This window comes from Budorcas taxicolor, chromosome X (genome assembly GCF_023091745.1).
Source record: "Budorcas taxicolor isolate Tak-1 chromosome X, Takin1.1, whole genome shotgun sequence".
NCBI classification, from domain to species: domain Eukaryota; kingdom Metazoa; phylum Chordata; class Mammalia; order Artiodactyla; family Bovidae; genus Budorcas; species Budorcas taxicolor.
In genome coordinates, this window is record NC_068935.1 from 91,394,452 (window position 1) to 91,408,331 (window position 13,880).

The following is a 13,880-nucleotide window of genomic DNA, read 5'->3' on the forward strand; positions in this document are numbered from 1 at the left end:
CCATCCATATCAGTTTCCATTTCTTCTCCTTCTTGTGCAGTACTGGGTCTCTGGATCTTTGGCTTGATCACAAAAGGGCATTCTTTTCGGCACAAATCAACTTCATGCTATAATCAAGGGGGAAATAGTAAGATAATCCTACATATATAATAGAGATTAAAAAATAACAAAAGAGTGTCACAGGCAGATTACAGAAATGATTTCTAAAAACAAAAAAGGGATAACATGGCTCTTTAGGGTTATTACATTAGTTTCTAGGCATAGCAATCACTGTATCTAAGTATATGCAAAGTACTCCTCATATACCTCAAGTCTATAAATGAAGATAGAAAGTCCACTATGGGATTGAAAAGCTGCCATGTCCAGGTTGGTGATAAGGTCAACCACTCTGACAGCTCTGGTGACAAATGTGATCTGGTCCTGTTCATCGCCAAGAAACTTTATGACCTATTAGGGAAAGAAAAAAGTAAAACCAATCAAATGAAAGCTGTAATAAAGTATTCTTTTGGAAACATGCAGTCTAGGGTCTCAGGGAGGCACCATGGTACAGCAGGAAAAAATATGTTTGATTTTTGGTGCTTGCCAAATGACAGCTCTATCACTTCTGAGACTCAACTGCCTGAAGTAACAGGGATGTAAATTACCTTTCAGGATTAAATAAAATATTCAGGGAGAAAAGAGCTGGTAACTGGGGCCTAGCACATGGCAAAGCCTATCATGCTTAAGTTCATGAGGAGATGTGGCAATATCTTAATTAGTACCCAGAGCCTCCTATTATACCATGCTGGACTATGATCAATTCTTAATAATGGAAACAGCTGATCTTAAAAGTTGTTAATGAGATAACTAGAAGGCCAAACTTGAGAAATCAAGTATAACATTTTCTGGGTAAGCTTTCTTATGCTAACTATCCTCACTGTGAACCACTTCAAACTTATAACTCTGTACCTTCTTTTAGTTGATTTTCCCCCCAAATGTACTTATTTTAAAAAAGTAAGTAGAGCACCTTCAATAAGGCTTCCATCATTCCACAGGAGACCAAGGCTTCGCCACCAGCATCGTAGCTGGCCAGATGGTATAAAAAAGAGAAGAGAGCAGTGGCAAACTGGTGAGGGTATGGATCCATGGAAGGGTCTACAAGGGAAGTTGAGAGAGGAAGAGAAAGAGCAAGTTCAGAATTTGGTGTTAAGTTGGCAGCATGTTAAACAAAGGCAGACAAAGCAAAGGTTAGGGTTCCTTTAGGTGCCCAGGGTAATAACCATAAAAACTTACCAATCATGGCCTGGATACAGTTTCGCACAAGTACAGGCAAAAATCCATGGTAGGAGGCAGTTCCAGTACAGTCAATAATACTGCTGAGTTTGGGAGTTCTCTCCAAGTGGACAATTGATGTTAACGTTCGTAAAGAAGCAGCTTTAATCTCCTATGAAAACAGAAACTAAAGTAGCTCAGCTGGTAAAGAATCCGCCTGCAATGCAGGAGACCTTGGTTCGATTCCAGGGTCAGGAAGATCCACTGGAATAGGCGACCCACTCCAGTATTCTTGGGATTTCCCTGGTGGCTCAGCTGGTAAAGAATCTAATAAATACTTACCATAAGCTGCTTATCTGTTATCTGAAGGACATCTACCAACTCCTCTATCAACCCATTATACAAGATACTGTTTGCTGACTCCTGCAAGGCATTGGAATACACTGCAAAAGGAGAAATAAACACTTTAGGCAAGAAGGCAGTGGTCAAGCCACTGCCCAATGACAGACCTTTCGGCATCTACTGGTTCTGGGGAAGGACTCCCTTCCCACCAGCATTGGAGGACAAAATCATTGAATTTCAGAAGATTGCATCAAATATAGTTACAAGTCACAAACACCCACCAAACCAATTCTCCTATTAATGGTATCAATTGTCTTGAGCAAGGATTTTCAGAAATTTAAGTATAAAAAGAGAAGAATTGATTCTTTATAACATCACTACTTGATAACACGTTTCTGTTTTACACTGGAAACTTACACAAGCTATAAAGAACAGAACTGATGGACTAATGCAGATGAAATCAGATACTTGTATGACACTGTAGTAAAACTTGAGAGTACTTTATCGGTTTTTTCATTTAATCCTCAGATCAGCTTATAAAATACATATTGTTCCAACATTAAATCAGGAAAATGAGGCCAAAAGGATAAACAGGTGCCTAATAGTCTACAAAGTCAGGGTGAAAGCCCAGGACTGACTCTGAAACCAGTGTGATTTCCACTATACTACTCTACAAGAAAAAGTAAAATGCACAGTATTATTTAATGAATTTCAAAGTTACACTCCCAAAGAGAGGAAGACGAACTGGCAAGAGGAAAAATAGAGTCTAAGGGAAGATGATTATCTGAACACTCATAAAAAAAAACAAAACAAAAAACACCCACTAAACCTATGTGATGTGTGAATCATAAATATCCTCTTTCTGATCCAACATTAAGGAGCCCAAGAATGATGAATACAGTGAACACTAGAAATGCTGGCAATTTGACTACAATTTAACTTGCCAGCTAGGTAACTACAATGAGCCCATAGCAACAAAGACAGATGAAGTTCAAAGGAAACCAAGTCTAAACTGCCTAACCAGAACCTGTTACATGTTATTTGCTTACCTAATATAGATATTGCATGTAGCCTGGCCTGAACAGCTTGCAATCGCTTTCTGTGATTAGAAAAGCCATGGGCCAGCCGTATGTGTGTAAATAACAGCATCTGTAGAGACATAAGACCTAAATTAGGAAACCAATGGAAAAGGTGACTATACTTTCTGAGGGAGAGCTAAGTCTTACTCATTTGGCTCTTGACATTTGGCAAGAGTTCTGATTATTAATCAAATTAAATATCTGATCACCATTACAATGAGCAGAAAAAATATAACACAACGAAATGTTTTCTCCTTTGGTTTCCAAGTGTTAAGCTACCACCTCTTAGATATTCATGGTGAATAAAGCTGCTTCTGTTTTTCTCAAACTGTACAAGGACCTAGGAAGCCAGTAAGTGTTGCCCTCATAAAAGATGAGGAAACTAAGGCCCACAGAGGCTAATTTGAACATGGTGTGACTCCGTTCTTTCAGCTATGCTATCTCCCCACTCCAGCACAATAGTCTGATCTATGTGGATATTATTTAGATATTTATAAGACATATCATACCTGCTTATCCTTAGGAATGCTGTACATTTTGGTAAGAGACTCCATGATTTCAGAAGGGCTTTCTGAAATCTACATTAGGAGAAAACATAGTTAGGAACAAAAAAGTGAACTAAATTTTAGAACTAACCAACAGTCAAATATTCCTCTTACCTTGTCAAGTTGCTCTATGTGAATATAATGTAGTGTGTTACTAGATGTCTGAAATTAGAAAGATAAGAGAGTTGTTAGGAGTCACTGTATACCTTAGCTTCCCCATGCCATAGGACTGCCAAGAGCTATCTGAAAAACAAGATGTTACCCTACATAGAAGACTCAACTGTATGCTCTCAAAAATCAAAGTGTTCATTCAGTTCAGTTCAGTTCAGTTCAGTCACTCAGTCGTGTCCAACTCTTTGTGACCCCATGAATCGCAGCATGCCAGGCCTCCCTGTCCATCACCAACTCCCGGAGTTCACTCAGACTCACGTCCATCGAGTCAGTGATGCCATCCAGCCATCTCATCCTCTGTCGTCCCCTTCTCCTCCTGCCCCCAATCCCTCCCAGCATCAAAGTCTTTTCCAATGAGTCAACTCTTTGCATGAGGTGGCCAAAGTACTGGAGTTTCAGCTTTAGCATCATTCCTTCCAAAGAAATCCCAGGGCTGATCTCCTTCAGAATGGACTGGTTGGATCTCCTTGCAGTCCAAGGGACTCTCAAGAATCTTCTCCAACACCACAGTTCAAATGCATCAATTCTTCAGCGCTCAGCCTTCTTCGCAGTCCAACTCTCACATCCATATACGACTACTGGGAAAACCATAGCCTTGACTAGATGGACCTTAGTCGGCAAAGTAATGTCTCTGCTTTTGAATATGCTATCTAGGTTGGTCATAACTTTTCTTCCAAGGAGTAAGCGTCTTTTAATTTCATGGCTGCAGTCACAAACTGCAGTGATTTTGGAGCCACAAAAAATAAAGTCTGACACTGTTTCCCCATCTATTTCCCATGAAGTGATGGGACCAGATGCCATGATGTTCATTTTCTGAATGTTGGGCTTTAAGCCAACTTTTTCACTCTCCTCTTTCACTTTCATCAAGAGGCTTTTTAGTTCCTCTTCATTTTCTGCCATAAGGGTGGTGTCATCTGCATATCTGACGTTATTGGTATTTCTCCTGGCAATCTTGATTCCAGCTTGTGTTTCTTCCAGTCCAGCGTTTCTCATGATGTACTCTGCATATAAGTTAAATAAGCAGGGTGACAATATACAGCCTTGACGGACTCCTTTTCCTATGTGGAACCAGTCTGTTGTTCCATGTCCAGTTCTAACTGTTGCTTCCTGACCTGCATACAGATTTCTCAAGAGGCAGGTCAGGTGGTCTGGTATTCCCATCTCTTTCAGAATTTCCCACAGTTTATTGTGATCCACACAGTCAAAGGCTTTGGCATAGTCAATAAAGCAGAAATAGATGTTTTTCTGGAACTCTCTTGCTTTTTCCATGATCCAGCAGATGTTGGCAATTTGATCTCTGGTTCCTCTGCCTTCTCTAAAACCAGCTTGAACATCTGGAAGTTCACAGTTCACGTATTGCTGAAGCCTGGCTTGGAGAATTTTGAGCGTTACTTTACTAGCGTGTGAGATGAGTGCAATTGTGCGGTAGTCTGAGCATTCTTTGGCATTGCCTTTCTTTGGGATTGGAATGAAAACTGACCTTTTCCAGTCCTGTGGCCACTGCTGAGTTTTCCAAATTTGCTGGCATATTGAGTGCAGCATGTTCACAGCATCATCTTTCAGGATTTGAAATAGCCCAACTGGAATTCCATCACCTCCACTAGCTTTGTTCGCAGTGATGCTTTCTAAGGGCCACGTGGCATCACATTCCAGGATGTCTCGTTCTAGATGAGTGATCACACCATCGTGATTATCTGGGTCATGAAGCTCTTCTTTGTACAGTTCTTCTGTGTATTCTTGCCACCTCTTATTATCTTCTGCTTCTGTTAGGTACCTACCATTTCTGTCCTTTATGGAGCCCATCTTTGCATGAAATGTTCCCTTGGTATTTCTAATTTTCTTGAAGAGATCTCTAGTCTTTCCCTTTCTGTTGTTTTTCTCTATTTCTTTGCACTGGTTGCTGAAGAAGGGCTTTCTTATTTCTTCTTGCTATTCTTTGGAATTCTGCATTCAGATGCTTATATCTTTCCTTTTCTCCTTTGCTTTTCGCTTCTCTTCTTTTCACAGCTATTTGTAAGGCCTCCCCAGACAGCCATTTTGCTTTGTTGCATTTCTTTTCAATGGGGATGAAATGCTCATGTTATACATTCTCAGCAAAGCTTCTTTGAAACCAGATTAAAAATAATGTACATAGCCAGATACATTTCATATTCTTCCTCATCCCTTTTAAACTTTATTTAATACACACAGCCTTCATATTCACAGCAAAGACTGAATCCATGAAAATGGGTTCTCTGTAAATATGCATGGAGAAGGCAATGGCAAACCACTCCAGCCTGGAAAATCCCATGGACAGAGAAGCCTGGTAGGCTGCAGTCCATGGGGTCACTAAGAGTTGGACACAACTGAGCGACTGAGCATATATTTTAAGTAGAAGGAAAAAGGATCTTATTTATTAGACCACTTCTAAACCAAAGTGAATTCTGCTATCTTCTCAAAAGAATATATGAAATGACCAGATAACTGAAGCAGGGCCCTGTAAGCAATACACAGACTTCATGTAGGCTGGCTTGAGCAGAGAAAGTTGAACCAATCACTAGACTATTATACTGGGTTGGCCAAAAAGTTTGTCTGGGTTTTTCCAAAAACCGGATGAACTTTTTGGCCAACCCAATACTAAATGGTGGAATTCTCAACAGAGACCGAGAAAAATATACCAGTCCTAACATTGCCTTATAAACAGAGTCCTGCCTTTTGACAGTTCCAACGTAAGTAAGATTCAAACCTATCAGCTGGGCAAACAATGAACACTTATTCCTGAGAAGCTGCTGTATATATTTATCTTGGGAGGGCAGCAACATATCTCAACATCATTCTCTAATTTTACTGAGAAGTCCTAGAAAGTCAACCCAAGGTATAGATCATTGACTCTATTAGAACAAATGTGAATGAGACTCACCCTTTTCTCGATTTTGACTTCAGCCCCAGGGTCTGCATAGAATTCAAAGTGTAGTGTAGTGGCACTGGGTGGGTATTTCTGTGTAAAAAATACATGAAAGAATCAGATACTATCTTCTCCTAAATCTTCCCTCAGTCTTAGCTACTTGTCCAACTCACTGTGACAGCAGAATCAGGAGTGTCATCAGCAGCTACAGTGCCTTCATTCCTTGTTTTAGCAAAGCTCAGAAGTCTTGTAATACAAAATCAGGACAGTGGAGCCCACAGCTCCAAAAGCTTTCATATTCCTTACTGATAACTCAAGTTATCAGTTGTTCTTTCCTTCAAGAGATCAATTTTGACTGCAGCTATTCTCAAGAGGGAAGAGAGAGGCAAGCCTGTCCCAATAATGAATAAAAATTCAAGGGTGAAGGACGAACACAAGGGTCTAGGTACTAGTTTGAGAATGGAAAAGAACATCTTATGGAAATCTTAAGTTAATATTTTCACCTTTTGAAATATTTTATTCAAACTATGCCTCATGGGGATACCTTTTTAATTCTTTAAATGCATTTTTCCATAACATCCTATATCATTTCTCGATATCCAATTGCTTTTCTGCACAGGCAGATACCAAGTCAATATGAACCAGACCCTGACAACAAATGTTACTTAACTCTAGAAAAGCAACATGGCAAATAAGACTGCAACAGCATGCCCATTAAAGTGTGTCTTTGAAAGAAACCAGTAGCAGTGGTTGCCTCTGGGGGTAGAGAATTATTATATACCCCTTTGTATTCTTAGAATTTTTAAAACATGTACTACTTTCTTTTAAAGTACACAAAATTTTCAAAGTCCCATGATATGCCAAATATCAATAAATAAAAGGGTGGATGATTTCTTAATATAAGTCAAGACCAACATCATAACAGACACCATACAAACCTAATAGAGTGTATCATACTGTTTTGCTCAAGTGGCCAAGAACAAGCTTGATATACATAAGGAGTCTCAGAATTAATCACCTAAACTTTAAGATGAAAAATAATTTTCTTAGAATTCCAAACTGAATGCCCTTTAAGATTTACACAGCTTTAATTATTAAAACAGATAACACTCATCTCCCATATTACCTAATATTCACTAATATAAATAAAGCATACCAGCTAAGGTGGAAAAGTAATTTGTTTTAGTTATAGTTTTCTGTGACCAGAAAAAGAACCATTCTCCTGAGGGGGAGGGTTGCTAAGATAATTACACTAAATTTCATCGCATCCATTTGTCCTATACATGACAAACTAACAAAAGAAGCAGTATATGTGTTGGAAAATACAGCTACTTCTTGGCATGGAATTGTATTATAAGAATTCAATTGTGCTTTGTGGTTCTATAGCAACGTATCAGAGCAGAGGGGAGGATGGCTTGAGTTCATAATCTAAACATAGCTTAAAGTATGAGCAGGACAGGCATGAGGGGTAAACATGGAAAGCACACAAAATATTTCAAGTTCTCAATAACCAAAATGGCAGACCTGTTCTCCAAGCAGTCATTCTTACAATCATGCCAGACTACCCAGAGTTCTGACAGTTCCAGTGAGAGAATGCAAGGAAGTGTAATTTCTGCGATTTTCCATCACTTTCAAGATAACTCAACAAAAGCAGTTTCTTATTCAAGAGATCATAGGATCATATACTGTGTTTCTGAGATTCTTCAGCAACCACCAGCACATTAAGGACTGAAGCACTTCTAGAAAAGGTAGCTATGTCTCAACTGATCTCAGATTCCTCAAAATCCTGATGTGAAGTGACAAGTTTAAATGCCATGTATTAATTGTAAAGTAAGGCTCAAAGAGAAATCACACAAGTTCTGTCAAAAGATACTCAAATGTCAGTTACTTACCATCATATGCAAATCTCTGCAACATTCTGCTAGTCCAAAGCCATTCTCCTTACCACCCCAGCTCTTGGAAAAGGAAAAAAGACAGTATTAAAATGTGGCTCAGAGGATAAAGCATCTGCCTGCAATGCAGGAGACCCAGGTCGATCCCTGGGTTGGGAAGATCCCCTGGAGAAGGAAATGGCAACCCACTCCAGTATTCTTGCCTGGAGAATCCCACGGACAGAGGAGCCTGGTGGGCTACAGTCCATGGGGTCGCAAAGAGTAGGACACGACTGAGCCACTTCACTTTCACTTAAGGTAGCTTTGTGTATAAAGTATTTAGAGTATGTGGCTGCTTGGAACACAGCATTGAAAAGACAACCAACATTAAAATCAAATAAAAAGAGGGAGCAAATAGAAGCAAGAACTTAAGTAAGACTCAAGGCAAGATGGTCTGCCTAAAGGTGATTTCTCCAATGAGATCAATTTCATTGTTCTGTGAGAATGCAACTGGGAAGAATATAAGAAGCTCTTGCAAGTAAATGCATTTGATATGCCTGCAGTCACGCTTGCTGAAAGGTCAGTCTTGACCCATTGGATCTTAAGTACTGTACCATCCTTTCCATGCTCAGCCTGATCACCTCTCTCAGGGTGAAACCACATGCTCTTCAGTTCCTTACTTTTTGACATGAGCCAAAGTGCAAAGTAGAAGATCCTGCATTGCTTAATATTATTGTACTCTGCCATGACGTCTAAAAAATTCATCAACAAGTACTAGCCCCTAAGTAATGGGGGAGAATGGCTCAACTGTACAATATTATTGAGTACCAAACAGAAGAAAAAAAAACCCAGCCATACAATTTTGCTTAAAAATTAGCCTACATTTTCAATAGCATTTGAGATTTCTATCATTTTTGCCTAATTCGAAATTCTCCCAGAGGTGCGGGTGGGCATTTGTTGAAAACATTGAAGACTAAGTACATACAGTTGGGGTAATTAATAGACAAATGGAAAAGCTTGGAAAGAAAGGTTGAGGAGTGTGATGTTTTGGGGAATAAGGGCTTTGAAAACTCCCACACACTCCTGAAAATCTAGAAGGCCACATGTGTGCCCAAGGTTGGGCACATTCTCAGAAAAGACCTAAAAAAGCACTGTTCCCAAATCTCTAGCTGACATGAGGCTCTATGCAAGGGAGGGCTAAGCCAGAGTTGTAAACTTTCTGGTTCAGTTCATCTCAGTTGCTCAGTTGTGTCTGACTCTGCGACCCAATGGACTGCAGCACGCCAGGCCTCCCTGTCCATCACCAACTCCTGGAGTTCACTCAAACTCATGCCCACTGAGTCAGTGATGCCATCCAACCATCTCGTCCTCTGTTGTCCCCTTCTCCTCCCGCCTTTAATCTTTCCGAGCATCGGGGTCTTTTCCAATGAGGCAGTTCTTTCAATCATATTGGAGCTTCAGCTTCAAGATCAGTCCTTCTAATGCACACCCAAGACTGATCTCCTTTAGGATGGACTGGTTGGACCTCCTTGCAGTCCAAGGGACTCTCTCCAACACCTTCTTTCAAAAGCATAAATTCTTCAGTGCTCAGCTTTGTTTATAGTCAAATTCTCACATTCATTCATGACCACTGGAATAACCATAGCCTTGACTAGACGGCCTTTTGTTGACAAAGTAATGTCTCTGCTTTTGAATATGCTCTCTAGGTTGGGCCTAACTTTCCTTCCAAGGAGTAAGCGTTTTTTACTCACCATCTGCAGTGACTTTGGAGCCCCCCAAAATAAAGTCTGACACTCTTTCCACTGTTTCCCCATCTATTTGCCATGAAGTGATGGGACTGGATGCCATGATCTTAGTTTTCTGAATGTTGAGATTTAAGCCAGCTTTTTCACTCTCATCAAGAGGCTGTTTAGTTCTTTTTCACTTTCTGCCATAAGGGTGGTGTCATCTGCATATCTGAGGTTATTGATATTTCTCTTGGCAATCTGGATTCCAGCTTGTGCTTCATCCAGCCCAGTGTTTCTCATGATGTACTCTGCATATAAGTTAAATAAGCAGGGTGACAATATACTCCTTCCCGATTTGGAACCAGTCTGTTGTTCCATGTCCAGTTCTAACTGTTGCTTCCTGACCTGCATATAGGTTTTTCAAGAGGCAGGTCAGGTGGCCTGGTATTCCCATATCTTTCAGAATCTTCCACAGTTTGTTTTGGTCCACACAGTCAAAGGCTTTGGCATAGTCAATAAAGCAGAAATAGATGTTTTTCTGGAACTCTCTTGCTTTTTCCATGATCCAATGGATGTTGGCAAATTTGATCTCTGGTTCCTCTGCTTTTTCTAAATCTAGCTTGAACATCTGGAAGTTCATGGTTCACGTACTGCTGAAGCCTGGCTTGGAGAATTTTGAGCAGTACTTTACTAGCATGTGAGATGAGTGCAATTGTGTAGTAGTTTGAGCATTCTTTGGCATTGCCTTTCTTTGGGATTGGAATGAAAACTGACCTTTTCCAGTCCTGTGGCCACTGCTGAGTTTTCCAAATTTGCTTGCATACTGAGTGTAGCACTTTAACACAGCACCTCTTTTTAGGACTTGAAAGAGCTCAACTGGAATTCCATCACCTCCACCAGCTTTGTTCATAATGATGCTTCCTAAGGCCCACTTGACTTTGCCTTCCAGGATGTCTGTGTCTAGGTGAGTGATCACACCATCGTGGTTACCTGTGTCATTAAGATCTTTTTAATGTAATTATTCTGTGTATTCTGGCCACCTCTTCTTAATATCTTCTGCTTCAGTTAGGTCCATACCATTTCTGTCCTTTATTGTGACCATCTGTGCATGAAATGTTCCCTCGGTATATATAATTTTCTTGAAGAGATATCTAGTCTTTCCCATTCTCTTGTTTTCCTCTATTTCTATGCACTGATCACTGAGGAAGGCTTTCTTATCTCTCTTTGCTATTCTTTGGAACTCTGCATTCAAATGGTTATATCTTTCATTTTCTCCTTTGCCTTTAGCTTCTCTTCTCAGCTATTTGTAAGGCCTCTTCAGACAACTATTTTGCCGTTCTGCATTTCTTTTTCTTGGGGATGGTCTTGATCACTGCCTCCTGTTCAATATCACAAAACTCTATTCATAGTTCTTTAGGCACTGTATCAGTCTAATCCCTTGAATCTATGTGTCACTTCCACTGTATAATCACCAGGGATTTGATTTAGGTCATACCTGAATGGTCTAGAGGTTTTCCCTACTTTCAATTTAAGTCTGAATTTGGCAATAAGGAGTTCATGATCTGACCCACAGTCAGTTCCGGGTCTTGTTTTCGCTGACTGTATAGAGCTTTTCCATCTTTGGCTGCAAAGAATATAATCAATCTGATTTCAGTATTGACCATCTGGTGATGTCCAAGTGTAGAGTCTTCTCTTGTGTTGTTGGAAGAGGGTGTTTGCTATGACCAGTGTGTTCTCTTGGCCAAACTGTTAGTCTCTGCCCTGCTTCATTTTGTACTCTAAGACCAAATTTGCCTGTTACTCTAGGGATCTCTTGACTTCCTACTTTTGCATTCCAGTCCCCTATAATGAAAACAACATCTTTTTTGGGTGTTAGTTCTAGAAGGTCTTGTAGGTCTTCATAGAACCGTTCAACTGCAGCTTCTTCAGCATTACTGTTTGGGGGTATAAACCTGGATTACTGTGATATTGAATGGTTTGCCTTGGAAACAACCAGAGATCATTCTGTCATTTTTGAGACTGCATCCAAGTGCTGCATTTCATACTCTTTTGTTGACTATGAGGGCTATTCCATTTCTTGTAAGGGATTCTTGTCCATAGGGATTCTTAACTTTCTGGTTAAGTATTGAAGATAGTGAGCATTGACATCAAAGATACCAAGATGTACACAGAACTCACCAGCAAAGACAGAGATAATTCAGTTCCAGGAAAAAGGCAAATCACTAGCTGACCACTATGCTAACAGAGACTTCAATGACCACATAAAACAAAGAATTCAGAAACCAGTTCAGAAAAGTCTAAATAAAAAACAACAAATCTTAACAACAAACCCTGGGGAAGGGGAAGGGTGAGAGTCTGATTTCCAGAGTTGCCATGTTGTAATATTCAAAATGTCCACTGTAGCAACATAAGGAGTGGCCTCAGCAAGGTAGCGCAATGTCTCTCACTGTGCTCCATCGCTCGCCCCTGCAATAACTTGGCACACATTCTTAGAGAAAAGTACCTTTATGGGAGCTGTGGAATCCAACCTCACATGCAAAGGGACCTGGGAGAAGTCTCACCTGCCTCTTTCTTGGATAACAGGACCCAAGCTGTGGACCCTGCAGTGGTCTGTGAATCGGTTGCAGCCACTCTCAGCAGGTGTTTGAGAACTCCGGGAAAACACTATCTTAAACAATCACCCATGAATGATAAAAGTTAAAGGACAAGAGTTTTTTTAAAAAACATAATTAAAAAAATTTTTTAATTCTAAAATAATTTTTAATGAATACACAGTATAAAAAGAGGTAAACTGTGACATCAAAATCGTAAAATCAAAGAGGAGTAAAAGTGTTAAGTTTTTCATATGCAATCAAAGTTAAGTTGCTATTATATCTATGTTTTATGTAAGATTCATGGTAACCACAAAGCAAAACTTAGATTAGATTAAAAAAAAGAGGAATAAAGGGAACTGAAGTATATGAAAAACCATTATTCACAAAGAAAGACAGCAAAAGAAGAAAGGAGCAAGGGAAACACAAAACAATCAAAAAAGAATAAGATGGCATAACTAAGTCCCTACCTATTATTAATTACTCCAAATGTAGATGAATTCATTTTCCCAATCAAAAGGCATACAGTAGTTGGGTGGAAAAAAGAAAACAAGACCCAACTACATGCTACCTACAAGCAACTCACTTCAGCTTTAAAGACACACATAGGCTCAAAGTGCAGGGAAAGAAAGTTATTTTACAGAAGTGGAAACCAAAAGAGCAGGGATAGCTACCGATATCCTAAAAAATAGGTTTTGACTCAAAACCTGTAATGGGAAACAATTAAGGTCACTATAAAATGATAAAGGGGTCAATTCAAAGAGGCTAAAACAACTGTAAATTATATGGATATAACATTGGAACATATTAAATGTTTAAGTAAATGCTAATAGATAAGAGGGCTTCCCAGGTGGCTCAGTGGGTAAAGAATCCACCTGCTATGCAGGAGATTTAGGTTTGATCCTTGGGTTGGGAAGATCCCCTGTATCAGTTAGAGCCCACTCCAGTATTCTTGTAAAATCCCACAGGCAGAGGAGCCTGGCAGGCTACAGTCCATAGGGTCACAAAGAGTTGGGCACGACTAAAGTGACTGAGCACACATACAACAGATATGAAGGGAGATATGAGATGGTTAGATAGCATCACTGATTCAATGTACATGAAACTGAGCAAACTCCAGGAGATAGCATGAAGGACAGGGTAGCCTGGCATGCTGTAGCCCATGGAGTTGCAAAGAGTCGGACATGACTTAGTGACTGAACAACAAATGAAGGGAGAAAGAAAGAACAATACAATAATAGCAGGAGATGTCAGCATCTCACTTTCAACAATGGATAAACTGTACTGAGAGAACGATCAAGAAGGAAACATTGGATTTGAACTATAAACTTAACTCCTTTAAAAATAAGCTGGGATTCCCTGGTGGCTCAGATGGTAAAGCATCTGCCGGCAATGCGGAAGACCCGGGTTTGATCCCTG

General features: G+C 39.9%; 1 protein-coding gene across 7 annotated transcripts in view; it reads right to left on the bottom strand.

Annotated features, from left to right (window-relative positions):
• HUWE1 (HECT, UBA and WWE domain containing E3 ubiquitin protein ligase 1) overlaps positions 1-13,880 on the bottom strand; it is a 152,271-nt gene that overhangs the window by 83,575 nt on the left and 54,816 nt on the right. For all 7 annotated transcript variants that reach the window (XM_052663677.1, XM_052663674.1, XM_052663676.1 and 4 more), the window contains exons 6-15: positions 8,165-8,227; positions 6,288-6,365; positions 3,332-3,379; positions 3,182-3,250; positions 2,643-2,742; positions 1,594-1,694; positions 1,273-1,423; positions 1,007-1,134; positions 307-447; positions 2-107 (exon numbers count right to left, since the gene is read on the bottom strand). In XM_052663677.1, the coding sequence (XP_052519637.1) occupies positions 2-107; positions 307-447; positions 1,007-1,134; positions 1,273-1,423; positions 1,594-1,694; positions 2,643-2,742; positions 3,182-3,250; positions 3,332-3,379; positions 6,288-6,365; positions 8,165-8,227 (985 nt within the window). The remainder of the gene's footprint in view (position 1; positions 108-306; positions 448-1,006; positions 1,135-1,272; positions 1,424-1,593; positions 1,695-2,642; positions 2,743-3,181; positions 3,251-3,331; positions 3,380-6,287; positions 6,366-8,164; positions 8,228-13,880) is intronic.